This window comes from Cucumis sativus, chromosome 5 (assembly GCF_000004075.3).
Source record: "Cucumis sativus cultivar 9930 chromosome 5, Cucumber_9930_V3, whole genome shotgun sequence".
Taxonomy (NCBI): Eukaryota; Viridiplantae; Streptophyta; class Magnoliopsida; order Cucurbitales; family Cucurbitaceae; genus Cucumis; species Cucumis sativus.
In genome coordinates this window covers 31,525,616-31,547,800 of record NC_026659.2, presented here as the reverse complement: position 1 = coordinate 31,547,800, position 22,185 = coordinate 31,525,616, and the positions used below count along the sequence as shown (strand labels likewise).

Genomic DNA, 22,185 nt, shown 5'->3' with positions numbered 1-22,185 from the left:
TACACTCTTTATTCATACTTTTCTTTAGGGACAAAACTAGCTAACTAACAAAAAGATCGCAGTCGGTGAATCTCCATACATGGTCTTTATAACTGCCAAAGCATCATCTCACATAGTCTGCAAATTTAATAATAATAAAAAAAAAACCTCGTAAATGGCAAATGAGTCCCACCAGTCCACCACAGTCTAGAACTTACAAACTAAATATGGCGGAACAGTGATTAAATTAGCATATCAGTACCTGGCTTGATAAGTCAAGATCATTCTCGGAAGATGATTTTCCAAGTCCTCTGAATCCCAGCACGGGCAACTGCTTTTCTTTTGCCCTAGAAAACAGCGTTCCGAGCCCTAATCTTTCGTATAAAGGGGATGGTGATGAAATTACCCCAAGTCCCTTTTAGCTTTTTGGAAGATTAGTGAAAGAACTCTTGTTGAAGAGGAGAGTGAAAGTAAGGGAGAAAGGAAGAAATATACATGGTTGTCATCGGTGAGGAATTCACTGGAGATAGCTGGCGACAGTAACGCCATGTAACGCCTCTCATCAACGATGTTAAATAACGATACTTATTTTAATTCATTTAAATCTTCCCTTATTATACTTAATTTTGTTGATATATTAAACATTATTTTGTAAGCCTTTTTTTAATTGTTGATATATAACTCTCCCTCAAACAACGGTGCACAGATGACGAACTAAGATAATTATATGTATTTTTTCATTTTAATTTTGTAGTATAAACTTGATATATACTATAGTATAAGTATTCATTTATTTTATATAATTAAGAGTATTTATTTATATCGAACATTAAGTCAATATATATTCATATATTAGATTATAAATGATTTATATATTGTGGTCTATATTTCATATATTAGTTAAAATATTCTAGATAGATATATTTAAAATAACAATACGTAAAACCAACAAAGATTAAAAATAAAATTTCATTAAATGATTCGAGTAACCCAATCCAATTCCAACGTTTCAATCCGTCGTAATTGTGTACATACCAAATATACTTATCGAGTAAAGATACATATTGAAAGTAACACTCACACCCTATATACATATATACACATACACACACACTTGTATTGTAGGTTAATTAATTTGGTAGGCATTGGCATCATTGATATTCTTCAGGTTCATCTCCCATGGGTTAAACTCTTTGAAATATATATATGTCTCATTGATGTGAAAAATCTTTTCTTTTATGTACGTAATGGACCCAAACCCAACCTCCCTTCTTAAAGATCATAGCTAGGGTTTTTGGTGTTAGGTTAAACCCTGCATGCAGCTATTATCATATTCTGCTTTTCAATCTTGTTAGTTTCAAATTCTTTCCAAATTAAACCCATAAACAATCTTAAATAGAGTCCAATTTAATTAATTAATAGTGGCAATCCTATCATATGTTAAATTGGGAAAAAAATGTAGAATAATTTTGACATTTCTATCTATTACCGCTCTAAGGAATAATCAAATCAATATTGTTGTATTAATAATAACTATACTTCCATTTATTTTCATCTTTTAAATTTGACAATGTTCAAGACTGATAATGTTTAGATACATTAGGTAGGGTACGAAATTTGTCATTATAACAATGGCCACAAAGGCCACAAAGGCCACAAAGATTGTACTATTGATGGGCATTAATTTTCAATTGTCCAAATGTAGATTAATGTTTAGGAATGAAAAGAATATAAAATTTGAAATTCTCAAAGAAATGTACACCATTTAATGTATTGATCAGATCCAAGAAGGTTTCCTTCACATATTGGCTTCTAGTTTTAGAAGATATAATTGTCTCGATCACAAACATTTTGTGAAATGTTGAAGTTAAATTGTACATTTGATTCTTATTATAATTATTTGACTGGGTAACACTTTTTGTGGTGAAACTTATAATTAAAAAGATGAATGAAATAGAAAGAGAAAAAAGAAAAGAAATGCACACGTGGGAGGTTAGATTTTGTAAAGTACGGTGAACCGGAAGAGCCGGTGGACGCGGAAACCGTACGTGGGGACGTACGAGAGGAGGTGACGAACGCACCCCTGCCGGCTGCCGGTGCATTTATTATTGGTCTTTGACGGTTGTTGGGTGTACTAATCAAATTATATATATAACTTTGCTTTGCTTCTCTTTTCTTCTCCTTTTGCCTTTTACCAAACTTAGCTTGCTCCAGCTGTTTCACTCACTCACTCCCCTCCTCCCATTCTTTTACTTTGACCAAACAACAACCCCACACCACACCCCCTTCACTTCTATTTACTTCTTTATTTCTTCCCCTTCCTCTCCAATCTTTCACACAAAACCACCCTCTAATTATTTAAAAGAACCCAAGACTTCGAGCTAATCATATTATCGTTCATAACATGATCAATCCCAAGAGTCATTAGATGTTAGACGAGCTAAATTTGATTATATATTTTAGCTAGGGTAAAAATCTTCATTTTATGTTTTAGGGTTTATTCATCAACTGTTTTTTTTTTTAAACCGTGAGCGAAGATAAATTCGATTATATATAACAATGACTTTACTTAAATCTAACTTTCGTCTTTACTTTTTAGATTTATTCTATTTTAATTATTTTTCCTTCCTTTTTGAACATTGACCCACTAATTTCAACGCCATAAAGCTATCATCTTTTGTGTTCCTAAAACACAAAACATTTTAATTAGTGGCTAATCTCATCTCTAATTGCAATGCCACGTGTCCACTTTCTCATGATTATTCAAAATGTTGACACACTCTTTTAATTTAATTGCTTGGTATGAGTTAATGACTTTTTTTTTCAATGCTAATTAATTAACCTTTTTTTACTTTGTTGAACAAATTACCTTTTCTCTCTTTTTTAAAAATGGCAGTTAATTAAATGACTTATAAAAAGATCTTACATCCTTTTAATTAATCCATTAAAGTATAATTGTGGTATATGGATGATCGAACTTTCTACTTCCATGATGAAAAGTTATATAAGTTATTATTGAACTAAGTAAATTTTAATTAATACAATTATCGTCTATGATTTGAATTGATACAACACTTCTAAACTTTATAGATATGAATTGAAAAATTATTGTCTACAACTTAGGAAAAATCCAACAAAAAGTCTTTGTATTTAATTTAGTTAATTATATATATATATATATATATATATATATATATTATATATAATTATATATATATATATATATAAATAAATGCATACAATCTGAGGACATCATCTAACTAGAAATAAATTGTTATCCTTTTTAAATTCTCACACCATCATTCTTTTAATTTGGTTTAAACAGTAGACTTTAGATTCAATAAAATTTAACACACACACATATATATAAATATCAAACAAAGACTTCCAAAAATAAATAAGAAGATAAAATGATTAAAAAATGGCATAAAAACGATTTAAGAATTATATGCATAGAGTAATAAAGAAATCAAAGAGACTGAAAGCAACCAAATTCATTCAAACCAAATGGATAAAGGAAGAAAAGCATATATTTTATTTGAAAATCATAGGAGAAATCAAATCAAATCAAATCAATTTCAATTCATTGGTTCATTAAACTAAAACTAAAGTATTATTCAACATGGATATTTATTTAATTTGTATTATAATTAATTATTATATTTTATGAAATAATAATAATAATATGTACACACGTGAGAATGGAGGAGACAATGCTAAGGAGATTGGAAATTTCCACAACCAGCTGGAAATAATAATAATAATAATAACCCTATGATTTAATTGGTTTTTCTATATTGTCAATTTCTTTTTGGATTTTCTTAGTTTTACAAAAAGAAAAAACATATATATATATATATATATATATGTATGTATAGTTTTTATTGATTAATGAATGGGTTTAATTGAATTTTGATGAAAAGAAAGGTTTTGGAAGGTTTTTAGAACCACTTTGGCGTTTTGTGATAATTGATTTTAGGAGAAGTTATTGCTCTAAATTCAATGGAATAGTTATGCTAAAGAGTTGTTGCTTTCTTAAATGGTTTAGTGCTAAAGAATCAGAGATTATTTATCATTATTTCCGATTAACTATTTCAAGTACTTGAAGTTGAATCATTTCAAGGGATTGTTAGATCAATGAAACTCCAATTTTGTTGTTGATTTAACTAATTGTCATGCATGCATGATGAATTAACGTCTCATTTGAAAACATCATCTCATCTTCTTATAGGATCCATATTGATGACTTCTAATTTGATATCATAACATTGTAAGAAGGAAATTCTAAGTTTTTCTTTTTACCAAATTAGGGAAACAATTTTTACTTTTTAATTGAAAAGAACACATTAATTCAATTCGTTTTTATTTATGAGAAGTCAAATTAATTAATTGGGGAATGTCGGTAGAAATTTTGGTATTTTTTTTTCTCTCATTTTAATTGGGGTCTTGAGAGTGGGTTTGAAATTGGGATGCTTTTGGTAGGGTAAATAGTGATCCTAATTTAAATTTCAAATTAATAGTTAGTGAAAGTTAATTAAATTTTCACCATTAGCCTAACTTTGATAAGTAAGTTTTTACCTTAAATTTTTAACTTTCAACTATTTAAAATAATCTATCTATAATTTGCTAGTATTATTATTTCTTTCTAGTATATCTTGTTTGTTGAATTTTGTATTTTTGGTTTATGATAAATTTTGTAAAGTTACAAGTTTATTTTCTCTCCACCTATCTTACAATTATTTGTATTTTTTTCATTTACAATGGTTAAATTTTAAAAATAAGAACAATTTTTTGGAAGCTACTTCTTTTAGTTTTTAAATTTTTATTTGGTTTTTTAAACCATTAGTAGAATATAGATGACAAAGGAATAAATTTGAGGTGGAAGTAATCTCTATAGACATAATTTCAAAAAAAAACAAGATAGCAGTCACTAAACAAGATCTTAATTTTTAAATTAAATTGAAAACAAAAAAATATAATCGTTACTCATCAAGGTTTTAGGGTTATGTTGGATTTAAGGTTCAATTTATATCTAATTCATCAATTTTTTTTTAAAAAAAATGAATATATTAAATCTCTATTTGACAAAAACAAAGGTTAATATCAACTCATTAAATACAAAATTGAAACTCCCATTCACCCAAACAAGCACATGTTTAAAATTTTAGCAGATGATTGAGGCGACAAAGAGTAAGTTGATATAGTCCTAGTTATTTACATGAAGAAAAAAAACACTAAAAGACAAAAGAATATATATATATATTCTTACACTTGACGATTGTAATTATTTTATCAATTTTTAATTTGTGTTATAATAATATATGTTTAATATGTGAACTTAGAACGAAATAACCAAATACAGTAACAAATCAAAGATTTTAAAATAATGCTAATTGTAACCGATCGATGATCAATTTTAAAGACTAATTACCATTTAAAAACGTCAGACAAATGCATAAAAGAGATGAAAAACACAGCATTTGAACAGTTAAAAAGAGACCATAATTATGATTTTTTTTTTTTTTTGGTTTGAAAATAAGTAAAATTGTAATTTGATATATATATATATATATATATATATAAATGGAAGGATATGGAAAAGTTGGGGGAAATCTGAAAAAAGTAGAAAATGCAGTTTTGGAGTACTGAAATATTATCCAATATTTGTCTGTCTATCTTGAATCAGATACTTTGTACGTAGTCCTCTTTCATGCTCCCCCCAATAATAATGTCTTTGTGACATCAACAACATCAACAACACTCTGCCCTTTATCTTTATTATTTCATCATTTTCTCACTATCTCTCTCTCTCTCTCTCTCTCTCTCTCTCTCTCTCTCTCTCTCTCTATATATATATATATATATATATATAATGCACATGCTCGTACACACGTACGTGCATTAATCATATTACATTGTTGGTAAACATTTTCATTTCATATATCCCCCCATTACCTTCTAATTTTACTGCTTCATACGTACTGTGACAAGAAACAGTATATGCCCACACAACAACAGATTTGCTGGGAGAGAAGAAAATGAGACCTATAATATAAATTACAAAACAAGAAGCATGCACACATCAAACATAGTCTTAGAGATTTAGAGTGATAATCGGTTAATGTACTTTTTTTAAGTTTTAATAATGTATTTATGGGTTCGATATAGATAATCTAGTGTGTATCTCAATTTCCAATGAAGCTTATTGGATGAGACATTTTGTTATCCCTTTATTAGTTGAGCATGATCGAGCATTTTTTAGCTTGTGAAGAAGGCCTTTTGAGTACCAACCCTCTTCCATAGGCCAATAATTTTAGTCATAGGTGCCATATTTGGATGGATTTTTATTTATTTTTTATGTTTCCTCTTGTTTTCGTTATCCAAAAATAAAATCACCCGCTAATATAGTTGTTTTTTGTTTTAATGATTAGTAAACAAGTCTTGAGTGTTCGAGAAGCTAAAGTATAACCTTAGGATTCTAAACGATAATACGTGAGGTTAGTGAATTAGAGTGCATCGTCACATGTCTTATAAAACCAGCCCCTAGCTAGTCTCATTCAAGCTAATTTATACCTTTTAAGAGATTAAGCTAACCTTGTCAAGTAGTTTGTTTTTGCCACAATTATTTGATTCTCCTCCCCCTTCATCTCTAAAAATAGCCAACTACACAAAATATTGAATCATTGATATCACAATCTAAAATTCCAACCAATTTAAAGTGTCAAATTGTGACTTAGGTAGGTGCACATTAATGGCCACTAAATTATAACTTCAAAAGTTCTTCCTCATTTTGTGCATCCCACCCCACGATTTTGTAGGGGATAGATTTTGGCATCAACATTAAAAACAAACTAAAAAATATTTCCAAACTAATCATTCACTTTCTCTCTTATACTTTCTTGTTTTTAGTTTTTTAACGTACAAAAAAAAAATCAGTTTACTGTTTCTTTAAAACTTATAAAATGCATGGTAAATATCAACCACAATTACTTTGAACATAAAATTGTTATAAAAAGAAAAGCAAAAATAATTGCAAGTGAACTCAAATTCTTTTACATATATTTAAGTTAAATAATGAAAGAAAAGAAAAAGATTTAAAGTCTATATATATAACTTTCATTTACATCTCTACACTCTCAAAATATTTTAATTTTATTAACTAGTTCATAAGATATAGTTAACATTAATCACATAAGTGACAATGTTAATGAAAAATGATATAACGCATATGTCTTCCAATTTTTATACATGAATTTCTTTCTTATTATAACAAAACAAACTTAAAGTATTCAACATTATTTTCTAAAGTTTAACCTATATTATATTCAGAAGAGCAACACCCATCCAATCAAACATCACATTTATATATATATATATATATTTTCCCTTACCAAAGAAAAAGAAACTCCAAAATAGAAACCTCACCAAACATGAATACACAATCAATCACATAGACATAGAGAAATAATGATAATGCCCATAAATCTTCTACATGAAAATCTCTAAAATATTTTTCTCTTTCTCTCTCAAAAGATACGTACTATGCCACGTGTCATAGTTTGACTCATGCAAGAAAAATAAACGAAAAAAAAATAATGATACAAAAAAACGTGCCACGGTTCCTACCAATTGACAGCATCTTCCCACTTTAAATAGCAACTACCTCGAAGCCTCACTCTCATCACAATAACTCTCAATATTAAACACAATACACTCCATCTCTCTCTCTATATCTCTCTCTCTATTTAAACCAAAACAACAAACAAACCTTATTCTTACTATCCCTCACACTCTCTCTCACTCCCTTCCTTCCTTCCTTCCTTCCTTTCTTCCTCTATTTCCATAAATATAATGGACCCCAATTATAGAGGCGTTCGTAAGCGCAAATGGGGAAAATGGGTTTCCGAAATTCGTGAACCGGGCAAGAAGACCCGAATTTGGCTCGGTAGCTACCATCTCCCTGAAATGGCTGCTGCCGCTTACGACGTCGCTGCCCTCCACCTCCGCGGCCCTGACGCCCGTCTCAACTTCCCTGACCTCGCTGACTCATTCCCACGCCCTGCCAGCTCCTCCCCTGACCACATTCAGGCCGCTGCCCACATGGCTGCATTGCGCTTCGCTAACACCAAGCCACCCGAACCGGCGCCTGCCCCGGTTCGGGTGGGGCTGTCGGCTAGTCAGATTCAGGCGATTAATGAGTCGCCGTTGGATTCTCCGACGATGTGGATGCAGATGGCGGCGGAGGCGCTTTCTTTAGAGGGTCATGAGTGGGATGATGATGAAGAATATAATTACTACAATAACATGCAACATCATCATGATCACTCTATTTGGGATTATTAATTCATTATTCATCACTCTAATTATATATTAGTAATTATTATTACTATTATTAACTTATTTAATTCTTATTATTAATAATACTAATTCCTTCTTCTAATTAATTTAACTTACTTTTTTTTCCCACTTTAATTAAATCATCATTTTAATTAATATAATTGCACAATCATACAACACTTCTAACCTACTTAATTAAGTAGTATATATCATTTTTACACGTACAACCACATTTTTAATTATTTATTATTAAATTCTTAATTATATTGTTGATATTAGTTAAGATTATTAGTATACCTTAAATTAACTTTGATTTTGATTTGAAATGAGTGTATATAATAAATATGTTATGCAAAGAAATTTTAGGGTTTTACGATGAAGCTAAGTGTGTGTGACCAATATAATTCATACACATACCTCTTGTTCTCTTCCTTTAGTTTAAACTCATTAACATGCAAAAGAGCTAGCTCTCATTACGTATCGATGCATGTAGTTTATTGAGAACGTGAGGTTCGATGACAAAGTAATAGCTCGATTGTATTTCAATTGAGAACGTGAGGGCTTGGTTGTTTATTATCTTTTTTTGTTATTGTGTGTAAAAATAGAAGTAAAAGGGGGTTAGTGTTAGAGTAGGTGTGTGGAGGGAAAAAAGGTTGAATTGTGGTATAAACTGTGTATCAGCCGCCCAATCTTGAAAGTGGGACTTAATCATTAGACTTTTTTTCTCCATAGAACCGAACCTTCCTTCCCATCTCTCTTACCCTTTTCATTTATTAAATTATAACCAAAATATATTAAAGTTTACATCACTAATCAATTCACATATATACATGTATATGTATGTATATGGTACTTATTAGTTATGTCAAATTTCACTCCTAAGAAAACCTCTCGTTGGTATAAATTTGTAATTTAGAAAAGTAACTAAAAGAAAAGTTAGATTTTACTTTATTTATCTTTTATCTTATATGAATTTGGTTCATTTTTTAATTCTTTTTAGTCAAAAGTCACCTATGACCGTCATTAAAAAGTTTTAACTACAATTAGATTTCATAGCTAAATTTATCAAATTGTTTCTAATTTATTAGGTAATTCTAAATGTGTCATTAATTATTTAAGAATTTCAAGTAGATGAATGTTTATGATAAAATTATCAATTTTTATTAATAAAATTAAAATTATATTATTACTTTTGTTAACATTATATATTTGGATATATGAACAAAGTAACTCAAGTGTACATGTCCACATATATATATTAATTAGCTCATATGAATTCAACCTTTGATTATTTGGTATAGATAAAGATAAAATAATATCTTAATTATATCAACTAAGCTATATGGAATGGTTTACTAATCAGAATATTATTAAACATTAATTTGACTATTGTTGATCTTATTGGTTAATTAGTATACCTAATAAAAGCTCAACCACAATTTTAAATATAAAAAATGGATGAGTTGAGAGTGAAAATATTTGGTGAAAGGTTAGTGTTAGGAAATCTCCAATTGAAAAGAACTCAACTCCTCAACTCCTCACCTCCCCATGTGCTGTGAGACTAAGTATAGGGAGAATTTATATATATAAAAAAGGTCAAACCTTTGGCTTTGCATTTACCAATTCTATGTAAAAAAAAAAAAGCTAAAAGTCATATAAATGCAAGTTTGGAATTGGGAAATATGATTAAATTATGTGTTGAATATGAGATTGTCTATCATCAACTAACTCCCAAAGTCCAAATTCCAAATTCACACCCAAATGTAACAACTTTTATTGATTAGAGTTTTCTACTGGTATAGATGAATTATTGACCATATATAGTTGAGAGTTGATGATAGAAGATGAAATATGTTATCTTACTTTGTTTAAACTCGGTTTGATTTTAGATATAATATAATGTGTTTATATTTGATGATTTTGTAGGAATTGATTATTAGCATCTTAGAAATATAAATCGAGAGTTTTATATTTGGTGTGGCATAGACAAATTTTGACATTTTCTAAAAGGAAAAACATTGATCATATATATCGTTTAAACAGAGTAACATGTTAACACCATTTATCATTTGATACGTTATTGAATAATTAGTTATTTTATTATTTATCAATTACATGAAGTCTACATATTGTCTAAATGGTACTTTTAATGAATGAAGGTAGTACATGAACAATCATATAAGCATAGGGTCTACACATTTTCATATAGTACTAGAAATCTACTCATTCAAACAATCATAGAAATGAGAGAAACACAAGAATTGAGAAAATGATTCATTAAAACTGAAAGCAAATTAGATATTTCACATTTTCAAATTGTTAAAATATACATATATTTTTTTAAAAAAAAAATGTCAATAACATAGAAGTTTTTGGATTTTGGGTTAATATGGACAATTTTTCAAGTCCAAGGAAAGAGAAGACAAGGGAGGAAAAGGATTTTTTTTTTTTTTTGTCAACATCAAATATAACAAAATCTATTTTGTTGCATAAGTAAACCGAAAAATTAACGTACTAATCTTTTAAACACATTTTCCAATACTTAAGACAAAAATATACTTTTCAAAAAATTTGGGACCAAATACACGTCACTATTGCTAAAATCAAAACAAAAAACATAATAAACGCATTTTTTTTCATTCTATTTTAAAATTGCTATGAATGACAAAAATATTATAAATTTTCAGATCGTATCGATGGTAGACACTATAAACTTCATCAATAAGTAATTGAATCTAAAATTTCAATGTATTTGTTTTTTTCCTAATTACAAGAAAGAGTAAGAAAAAGGAAAACGAAAGAAGGGGAGGGAGGGCGCTCTCTCCATTATTGAAGTAAAGACAGGTGATAATTGATATAATCTTTCATCTTAGAGGTGAGAGGTTTTAATTCCCCACCGACTAAAAAATACATGTATAGTTGCATCACAATATATTAAATGTTGCAAAAAGTTCAATACATAAGTCAAATATGAAAATTTAAACCATCAAAATACATTTCAACTGCGGTTGAGCTATGCTACAACAGAAAAGCTTGTAGTACTCCATTTATAATTTATAATAAGCCTTCTTCTATATTATGGTTTGTAGTCATCTAAAAGTAGTAGCTGCATCAACAATTATCACTAAGTTGTAATGCATACTTTGATAGGGTCTCATTTACAGTCCTTGGTGCATCACACAAGCTGAGAAAATCAATTTCGCTGCTTCAATTGGACTTTGATTCTTGCAAGTCAGGTGGATGACGCTTTAAGAAATGTATGCTAACAACTAGCTTTACTCCGAAGCAACCGCCGTTTTCAGAACATGGTTTACTCGTCATCTAGCTCAGTTTCTATGCTGCATTGTAAAATAAATGAATAAATTTGATTTTTGTTTATTCTGCTTCGGAAACAATCGTTTAGAAAGAAATTATCCTGCGAGATCAAACCTGGAGGAGAAACTGCAAATCATCTTTTTTCTCCTGTTCACATTCGAAGGTTGCTAATGCTGCGGTTTGCGAAGTCCTGGTATCTGCGACAAATGGTAGAACACAACAAAAAAACATTATGAACAAATGAAGCCTTCACTTTTTTTCTTCATTTAACCCTTTTGTTAAGGGACTCAAAAGATTTTAACGTCACATAGTAATAACGTTTGGAATTTGATACCGACCTCAACCCCATTTGGACCTATCCGATTGCGAGAAATAAAATTTAGTATCAAATTTGAGAACTCATCCGGTGTATCTTCCTGTACAGTTCAAACAAGAACTTCAGCTCAACAAAACATAGTAGTGGCGGCTGCAGGATGGAAGAAGAGGTTTGTCACTTTGAAACAAAGTAAAACCTGAATAGCATGGCCAGTATGTCTGACTACCACCATCTGAAACTTCCCTTGCATTTGACCAATTGTTAGTGTTCTGTCATAAAACATGGTAAAGTTTTTTTCAGAACATCTACTTAAAAAATTTAGGTTCTTTATTCTCTCACATAAGAAAGTAATTACAGCAGAAAAGGCATGAGATAAAAATGAACGATCACATTTTGGAACCTGCTTGAGTGTAAAACATGTTATTGTTCTAAACAAAATCAACTTCAGAATCAAACCAAAATATACAAGTACAATCTATGATGGGTGAGTACTACAATAGATGAACTTGATAGTTTACAGGGCATGTTTACTAACTTGTCCAATCTGTCAGTTCCCGCTAGAAGCAAAAGCTTTGGAACAGGACATGAAAGAAACTTTTCAGAAAGCCCCTCATACCTGCAAGAATATTATCCAATTTACTAAATAGAATGAATCAAGAGGCCACAAAAACCAAAAGAAAGTCATGAATTCGACCAAGAAGTTGTAAGTCATCAGAGAAAAGGAGTTAAAATACTAAAAATCTGAAGTGAAAGCATTTTCAGCCATAATTAACTTGAATTTATCATTAATGCAATCCATATCCTTCACACCTCCTAATTTCACGATTGAACAAAGAGGAGAACACTCTCTGATTTACTGATTTTCATAGGACAAATCTATTTCACCATTATTTCAGATGATAATAATCATTTTTTCTAACTTTTTTGGTAATAAGATGATACTGATTATGAAACTAAAGAACGATTGCTGCATGCTTTCAACCTGAGAAGTTTATATGCATGAGACTAGGAAAGCTTATATATCTTCTTGAACAGCCAACTTAAAAAAATTTCAATTATATATTGTTTCTCCTATTCTTGCCAAGTGGGGGGGCTTTCTGCCTCCTCTCTTTCCTGAATACTCTAATTTAAATTCCAATTGAAGAAAAAAGGAAAGGGGAAAGAGGGAGGGGTTGGGAAATGCAAATCATACATAACATAAGAACCGCTTAAAATGTGGTTGCAAAAGGACTGATTAAATCATACATGACAACAAAAGGACAGATTAAAATCATAGATATTCATTTTCATACCAGCTCTTCCAATACTGTTCTGTTTCTTCCAGTTTTGCTCGGTAAGTATAGCTGCACCACAAATTCAGATGATTCGTGAAGAAAGAAGTAAAAGCGAAGGTAAAAATGAACAAGTTTTTAGCGTACTACTCAAGGAACAATTCGATTACAAGTAACCTACCATTTCTTTGAATCATCGTATGTAAGAGTAGAGGGAATTGACACACGGGCAGAGTCAACATTCCTCAACGAACCTCCTTTTACACTCCATTCAATCTACAAATTATGCATTCTTTAATTGATTAACAGAGTCAAACTATCTACAATAAGCTAACGAATAGAAGACATCATTTTAATAGAAGAATATGGCAGATCAAAATATGATATTTCACCTAGGTCCAAAGACTGTCAGATAAGAAAAACATTAATTTAATATAAAATTTCCTACTGGTGGTGACGATATTAAATAATTAGCTGCATAAAAATTTAATTATAATATCAGATAACTAGATGTAGACAGACAAATCCAGTAAGCAAATGAAACCAATAAGGACCCAAAGCCATAGAGATAAGAGAGAGAAAACACGTCTATATTCTTTTCTTTCCCTACAGGTAAGTAGTAGTAATCCCTGAACCCTTAACAGTTAACATTCACCAAGTAACAAGACACCAATTTCTAGAAACAAAACGTCCAACTAGAGGCTGATGGTGAAGTGCCACTATTTACATTATGATTTATGCAACTAAAACCATAATATACATTATTCTGGGAATATAATGTATTCTACGGGCAGATGCTTATATTCATGTTCTAGAGGCATTTGTTTATCAGTTCTCCTTCTCACAAAAGGAAAAAAAAAACGGTTTTTATTAATTAAACACACTTGCTAACACAAAATTAGGTCACATAGAAGGTATATTATCAACATTTGTTTATCGGTTCTATGCTTTGTTATTCACTTCACTTCCCACTTTGTTTTAAAAAACAAAGCTTTTTTTTTCCTTCTTATTGGGAGTAGTTTTCAAAATTTTGATTCTGTTTTTAGAATTTGATTACGAATTCAAATTTTTCTTAAGAAGTGTGAGGACAATAGTATGAAATTCAGAAGAAAATAGAAAGACTACTTGTCGAGCAAGAGCATTCTGATCTATATTTCAAAAACATTAAACTGAAAACAAATCCATTCAGTCAGACAGCAGATAATGTGTACAAGAAAAATGTCCCAAGTACTAAAATAAAGCTAAGAAATAAGTGTCATCTTGGAGAAACAAATAAAGAAACATATGAATAATGTTCCAGACCAAGGAAAATGGTGTACCGCTTTCTCAACACTAGGAAAATGTTGCATCCTGTTGGATAAGATTTTTTGCATATGAATCAATGAAGCCATGGCAGTTCCCTGAATTCAAAAAGTTGTAGGAAAGCTGAAAATTGCAAAATATGCCCCTAACCTGTTATTCTGGAAATGCCAACACAACAGTTAAACTTACCTCCACAACGTCCACAACCACTAAACCAGCTAGGCTAGGTAATGCTCTCTTGGCAGCAACATGTACAGCAACCGAACCTCCCATACTTTTTAAAACCATTCCAAAGAACTTAATAAATTTTGGCACAAACTTACTAAACAGAACTTAAAGATGATATCAAGTTTTTAAGTTTTACAAAGAAACAGTAGATGTAGTGTAGGGATGCACCTCAGTCCTATCCACCCAAGTAGCACTCAAACACACATTCAACAAAATTTCTCTTTTCTTATTCTTTCTTTTTTTTTTTTTTTTTTTTTTTTCCTATTTAAGAAGTTACTCTTTCATTTAGAAAAAAATAAAAGAGTAAACAAAAAACTAAAAAACTAAAGGAGCCCAACTAACCCCAAGAAGGGCTCTAGTCAAGCAAGATAAGACCAATGGGAAAATTGCAGAAATCTTAACACATAAACCTAAAGACAACTAGACAAGTATGAAATCTTATAAGAACCACCTCCCTTACAGATCTTTAAACCAATCTAAAATATTTTGTTACTTTGGCTCCGAAGCCCCCACAAAATAGCACAAAAAGAATCAAACCAAAGCCTGCTACCCTTGTCCTGTAAGGGAGAGTGGGAAACACGCTCCTCTATCAAATCTCTGCAGCTCCTTGGTCAAGCCATACTTGAGGGAAACTGTGTGTCTGTGACAAACCTTATACCTTTCATTAGACATTGTTTGGAACATCAGGAGCAAGCTCCACGTTATGTGTTTTAGAAATATTGTCTGAACATCATTCCTTGAGTTTAGCCTAGGAGGAGAGGAGACCCGACCTAATCTATTTGTTCATTTACCCTATAGCCAAATTTTGGAACTCCCTCTCCAAAGAATTTGATATTTCATGTGCTCTTCGAAATACATAGTAGATCTTTTAGAACACTTTTTACCTTTCGGTAATTCTCTCTCTTCAACATTTGGGAGATTGGCCTACAAAGCAAACAGAGTTTTATGAAGGAAGTAGAGCTTGGTAAATGATCAAGGTGCTTGAGCCTTCCATATTTCCATGCTTCAACCGGTGCTCACTCTCAAACTTATTTCGTAGCAATAGTCCTTTTGCAACAATCCAAGAAGGGGCAGTTTCTTATAAACACTTAGCCTTTTGGATCTTTTAGTACACTCTTCATTCTAGACATAATTTTTTTGTTTCTTACTTATTCATACTTTTCTTTAGGGACAAAACTAGCTAACTAACCAAAAGATACACTACCTGTGACCAACAAGCACGATTGCAGGAGGTGAATCTCCATACATGGTCTTTATAACTGCCAAAACATCATTGCACATAGTCTGCAAATTTTATATAAAAAAACCTCGTAAATGGCAAATGAGTCCCACCAGTCCACCACTGTAGAAAACTTACAAACTAAAGATGGCATTGAATTAGCATATCAGTACCTCAATTGATAAGTCAAGATCATTCTCAGAAGATGATTTTCCATGTCCTCTGAAGTCCATTGCAACTACTCTAGCCTTTTCCTTTATAATACCAGCTGATAGAGCAAAAGAAAGCCTAGTGAAATAATTTTTGACAATTAGCCAGGTAAGTGAGAATTATATTACAAAAACGCCAGAAATCATATAAAGGAATACTGAAAACAAAAGGCAAAATAAATTAAATATCGACTTAAGTTACTGTACAATACATACATGATGCATTTTACTGGAAATATGGAAACATCGAAACACAGAAGTAGATTTGGAAAACTTAGAATACCCACTTAAAAGGGATGACCAAAGTAATCGTATGTCAAAACCCAAAGTACTTTTGTCTTAACTTGAAGTCTCATGTTAGTCAACATCATTTAATAGCTAAAATAAAATAAAGTGAAGAAACTTTTTTCTTAGATGGAGTCATTGCTTCATTTGGAATATCTGATAAATAAGATGTCGATCATAACTCCATTATGTAATGATCAGTTGTTAGCTAACCACCTACTTTGAGAAGTAGCAGTTAGATTAAGTCAAAGCTGTGGGCCTGTAGCACTTACAAATACGTCTGTCCATGAACATATAACCTAGACAATTTTATAAGGAAGAAAAATTACAAGAGTAACGGATAAATATTACATACCCAGAATAGCCTCCTCCATGCAGACAAAATACAACTGGCCCTTCTTTTCCAGCCATGTAGACATGAAAGACCTAAAAGAATGATGCATATTAGGCAAAACAGAACAATTCCTGAAAGTCCACATCTATCTTTGCATATATGTATGCAAGTCTCTGTAGTCTGAATTCTGAAATATGCATTCTTTTCTTTTCTATTTATTCTTAATTTTTTCTTAAACCAAACTTTCACTGAAATAAAATGAAAAAATAAGAGGCCATCCAAAGAGAAAGGTCCAATCAAGGACTCGAGAGTAAATTAATACTAACCTCATTTGAGTTTGGAATGGAAATATCATCCTCTTGGTCAAAATACCCAAGCCAATCTAGAGGCAAGTATTTCTCTGAAACATTTCTGCGAGACAACAAAGAATCTAAATCTAAATCCAAACGCCATAATAAAAATATATATCACCTTTAAACCAAAATCAATTACGTGAAACCTTATGATAGAAGGATTTCTTTTACAAGAAATAAAACTTTCCCTGAGAAGTGAGAAAAAATGAAAGGGGTGTTTGGGCCATTGACATGAGTTGAGTTTTCAACTCAAAACAATATTTGACCCACTAACTTCATAAGTCGGAGTTAAATAACTCAACTCCATCAATTTCAACACTTTCGTTTTTTTCTCTCTTCCTCCCTCCAATATTTTCAATGACTCCACCCATTGATGACCAACTCTGGCAACAACTGTTGTTGGTGACATGCTCTGATGACCACCTCTATAGCAAATTCCAAAAACGACCACTGTCGGCAACATGCTTCGACTAACACTTCTTGTAGCCAAACTCCGACAACAACCTTTGGCGACTACCTGTGAGTCTCTCTAACAATCATCGCTAGCGACCACCTTGACATCCAACTCCACATAACTACCACCTCCAGCAACCAACTTCGACAATCACCTTCAGTGACCAACTCTATCGATCATCTCCAACAACCAACTCAACTAATCATATATTTTAAATTTTTACTTTTTTGGAAAGAAAAAAAAAAGGTCGAGGGAAGTGTTTTTAAATACAACATTAAAATTATTAGATAATGTGTTTCATAGTCATTTCATATAATAGTTTATAACCTCATGTCTTTACTTTTGGTGTACCCATAAGGCTTCATACAATTGGTAATAGTTGTTATCCTTTTATAGTCATGATCATCCCTTGATCTAGCGAATGTGAGGCTTTGATCGCATTTCCAATACCAACATACATACATAATAAACCATAACCTACTATTTGACACAAGATGACATAAAAAGTTGTAAATCCATTGATGGCCTACTTTGTTTGTGCATACTACACTCAATACATTCCACTAATTAGAAAACATGTATTATCTTGGTTAGAAAAAATTGCACAAGAAACCCTTGACTTCATAATTCGATTTACCACCCCAAACACAAACTTCCTAACTCGAACAAAAGAATTCAGCACCCCAAACATAGACATATAAACTCAAGACTTCAGAACTCAACTCAGTATCCAAAATAAAACAGCTCTGGAAGGAATCTTATTCTCCACAACGGAAGGTAAACTGATCAAGGATGATAAGAGCTTCGTTGTTGTCAGACTTAGACACACATTAACAACTACGATCTTATATTGAAAGAAAAAAACATGATATAGGAAGTAAAGAAGAAACCTCTTGACACTGATTAGAGCAATAACACTTCAGCTTCTTTCTACCAAATTCATTACAAATATCTTTTTTCCTCAAAAATAGCCTGCTGTTGTATTTCATTCTACAATTTGTTTCCAATATATCACCAGAAACTTCTTTCTATGAATCTATCAAAAGATGCTCCATGCATTAATCATGGTGTGTATACAACGACCACATATCCATCCAAGAATGGTTCTAATCCAAATATTTACTCTCCAGAAAGAAAAGAAAAGAAAACAATAGAGCTTTGGGTTACAAGGAGTTAAAATAATTCGAATAAAGAAATTAATTCAAGCAAATGAATGCATTTTTTTCCAATTTTCCATACATTAACAGATCTCTCGATTCAAGTCTAAGCAATTCAGCAGAAATGAAAGGTTGGATAATCCATGCAGATATTCTGAAAACATAGTGCGGCAACATGGGAGTGAGAAAAAGGAGGCAGCGACAAATTTGAGAACTTACTGAGTCGGAGGGCGCTGAGGCTTGGAGGCGAAGACCGATTTCTGATTTCCTTGTGATTGTCCTTGATCTTCAGAAACATCTTCGGGAAGGGAGCCGAGATGGGAAGATGATGATTCCATTGATTGATTGATTGCTTCAAGATCAATTGATTGTTCAGTTTAACAAAAACAAAACGATGAGTACAATGGAAAGAATTCCAGATTACAAACCGAAGTATGTATGCAAAAGTGGAAGAAAACGAGAGATAAGCAGATCGGAGATTCGGCCGTTGCCGGAATGCCTACAGTTGGGCCGTCATCGTCCGGCTAAGCCCAGCCCACTGCCTGATTAGAGTACATTGGGCTTTTCGCTGTGATTTTGGAAAATTTTCTTCATTTTCAACCTTTACGTTAATATTAAACATAAATCCTTCAATGCCTTAATTTTGTAAATGCTTTTAATCTGTTTGTGAAGTTATTCAATTGACATGTTGAGTCGACTTATATGTTTTTCTTGATAAAGTGAACTTTCAATTATCCTCCACATTATTCACAGCTTCTTTTCCATTACTCTCATGGTTCCATAGCCTCAAATTTGCTTTTTAAAACTAATCCCAAGATAGTATGCACACATGAACATTAGGACTAAAAATACCAATTTCAATACTCTTAGAGTTCAAGTCTTTTCTTTTAACTGTTCATCAGTATCTTTAAAACCCCTTGATAGTTACATAAATGCAAAGACCCCTTGATTGGGAAATCTTTAATTAGATTTAAAGAACTCATGAGCCTTGGAATGGACCAAATTACTATTCACTAATAAGCTGTGCGAATAATATCATAGAGACCAAATGAAGTGAAAATAATTCATAATGCGTTGAAATATAGAGAAGAACTGAGTCCTCAAAATAATCCAATATCAAAGCATGAAAAACTGTGGCAACTAAAAACCAAATAGGTTGTTAATAAAATCCCCATAACAAAAAAGGCAAACAAGTTCTCTAATTCAAACATATTTAAAGCAACAAAACTTCTAAGGATGTAACATTCTTTCTGATAAAATAGTGATAGATAGATAACGTTTAAGTAACTCAATCTTCATCCTCTTCATCTCCATCTCCTCCAGCAGCCTTCTTTGCGGCAGCCTTCTGATTCTTTCTCTTCACTCTTCCAGGGCGACCACCTCCGAACGGACTTGTGAGGGAGAAGTCAATGTGCTTCTGGGAGTCTACTCTCACCATGAACGAAGGAATGTTCACCACCTGCCTTCCAACCCTAAGAAAGACAAAAAGAGAGAAATGTGACGAATAAAGTTATTAACAAGTACTTCGGGGATAACATAAACATACCAATAGCAGAAAAATGCACTGAAGATCCTCATTTTATAAAAATATATCTTAGTATAAGAACTAGAATTAAAAAAATGTTGAACAGTAAAGCATTTGGCATTTGGCAATTGGCCCTACGCTTCTAAAGACTTTTCAATGCTTCTATGCCAGCCAAAGTGAGCTAGGCACTCAAATTGGCATGCCCACCATCTCTGAAGGTCGGAGGTTAAACTCCCACACCGCAGTTATACTATAAAAAAAAGCTTCTAGACCAAGCATTTGGGTAAAAGAAATATCAACACCTTTTAAGTGCTTGCGGCTCCCCTTTTCTTAAGAAAATCTAATTATATTGTTTTCAGATCATGAAATGAGTGAAGATTCAAAACCACCAACCCATTTCGTCAAAAGTATCTTACCATGCCAGAAACTTTTGCAACAAATGAATTTTTATCCAAGACAAAAACACTACTAAACATAAAGACATTATTTTGAAAGCAGCACGAAGAATATGATGCCTGTAACAGCTAACAGTTGATCACCGACCAATAAGAATTTCTTAAAATGATAATTAAGAAAACCAAAATAGCTAATGAAAGGAAAAGAATGCAATCAGAAGAAAAGGCAATGAAATCCATTATACCTGATATGCTTCTGCCTGATGAGCACTCTAGCATGGTGGATGGACTTGGCCATACCAGACTTAAACACGAGAGTTTGGAGACGACGCTCAAGGAAATTCTCCACAGTAAGAGCCAAGACATAATCGAGCTTGTTCTGACTCTCATCCAAGAGACCATATCTGTTCATTCTCCTAAGGAGAGCCTCTCCTTCAAAAATCCTACGCGGATTCTTCTCATCGAGTGTTAAGAGCATCCGGGCATTGTTTCGGATTCGGCTCAAAGCATACTGAACCCTCCACAACTCCCTCTTACAACGAAGCCCATATTCTCCAACCAATTTCAACTCTGCATCCAGACGCTCCTTCTCATAAGGACGTCGGGGTTTCTTGAACGTCTTCCCATCTATTTAATGATAGAACCCACACTTAAATCGTCTCTCAGCAAAAGCAACAAGAAAAAAAAAATTGAACTATGCCATGAACATAAACTCCATATGATGCAGTAAGCAAGCAATCAAACAAGAAAAAAAAAATTAGAACATTCTCAGTGATTCTACAATATGTTCCAACATCACCGATTCCACAACAAGTGAAACTTAAGATCAGCAACTCAAAATGAGTTATAAAACTAACGTAAAATAAATCAAATTCATTCGAAATCTTCCAGCTCTACCGTTGGGAAAAGTAAGGTAAACACAATCAGGGAAGCAGAAGAGAAACAAAAGTTGGAAAAAAAATGAGAATGAAGAAAATGATTGAAAGAGATTATAGGGATTTATACATACAATTCCTATAGAAGGAAACGTGCACCATGATCTCTTCTCTGCTACGGCTTCACTAACCGAATGATCTCCACTGCCAGAGAAAGAAGAAGAGAGACGAGAAAAAGAGGAAGAGAGGTATATGAAGAGCGGCTAGGGTTTGCTAGGGTTTTTTACAATTCCGTTCTTTTATTTTTATTCTTTTTATTATTTTGTAAACATGGGCTGGGCCGTGTGGGCCGTGTGGGCCGTGGGTAGAATGCATTGGGCCGAAGAGAACGGTCGGAGTCTTTCAACAAATAGTAGGAAATGAGTATTTAAGAAGATTCAATGTTTGACAAATGCATGATTAAAAATAGCTAGTTCTATAGTACAATTTTAAAAAAATTATAAATATAGTAAAATCTGTTTAAGTTTATCGTTAATAGATTTTGCTATATTTACGACTTTTAAAAAATGCTACTACATATTTAAATATTACTTTTAAAAAATTTATTCATTATAATTACCTTATATTTTAA

General features: G+C 31.9%; 3 protein-coding genes across 4 annotated transcripts; 1 reads left to right on the top strand and 2 right to left on the bottom strand.

The window, feature by feature from the left end:
* The first annotated feature begins 7,663 nt into the window (after positions 1-7,663).
* LOC101207003 (ethylene-responsive transcription factor ERF022) lies at positions 7,664-8,375 on the top strand. Its single transcript, XM_004141586.3, has one exon. It carries the CDS (start codon positions 7,831-7,833, stop codon positions 8,320-8,322), a length of 492 nt encoding a protein of 163 aa, XP_004141634.1. The 5' UTR covers positions 7,664-7,830; the 3' UTR covers positions 8,323-8,375.
* Positions 8,376-11,145: 2,770 nt separating this feature from the next.
* Positions 11,146-19,341, bottom strand: LOC101204951 (protein phosphatase methylesterase 1). 2 transcript variants are annotated; one of them, XM_011657786.2, is made up of 15 exons: positions 19,188-19,341; positions 18,979-19,111; positions 17,122-17,206; positions 16,817-16,887; positions 16,141-16,255; positions 15,953-16,032; positions 14,710-14,794; positions 14,538-14,618; positions 13,400-13,494; positions 13,240-13,290; positions 12,483-12,563; positions 12,144-12,216; positions 11,970-12,047; positions 11,746-11,828; positions 11,146-11,654 (listed from the first exon to the last, which is right to left on the bottom strand). In XM_011657786.2, the coding sequence occupies exons 2-14, from the start codon at positions 19,095-19,097 to the stop codon at positions 11,799-11,801; spliced, it is 1,044 nt and encodes a 347-aa protein (XP_011656088.1). In that variant the 5' UTR covers positions 19,098-19,111; positions 19,188-19,341; the 3' UTR covers positions 11,146-11,654; positions 11,746-11,798. The 2 variants fall into 2 exon arrangements, with proteins under 2 accessions (XP_011656088.1, XP_031741407.1); XM_031885547.1 differs by having other exon boundaries at positions 18,979-19,197.
* Positions 19,342-19,808: 467 nt separating this feature from the next.
* On the bottom strand, positions 19,809-21,847 carry LOC101205193 (40S ribosomal protein S9-2). The gene is made up of 3 exons (XM_004141500.3): positions 21,689-21,847; positions 20,925-21,306; positions 19,809-20,231 (listed from the first exon to the last, which is right to left on the bottom strand). The coding sequence occupies exons 1-3, from the start codon at positions 21,714-21,716 to the stop codon at positions 20,048-20,050; spliced, it is 594 nt and encodes a 197-aa protein (XP_004141548.1). The 5' UTR covers positions 21,717-21,847; the 3' UTR covers positions 19,809-20,047.
* Positions 21,848-22,185: the final 338 nt, after the last annotated feature.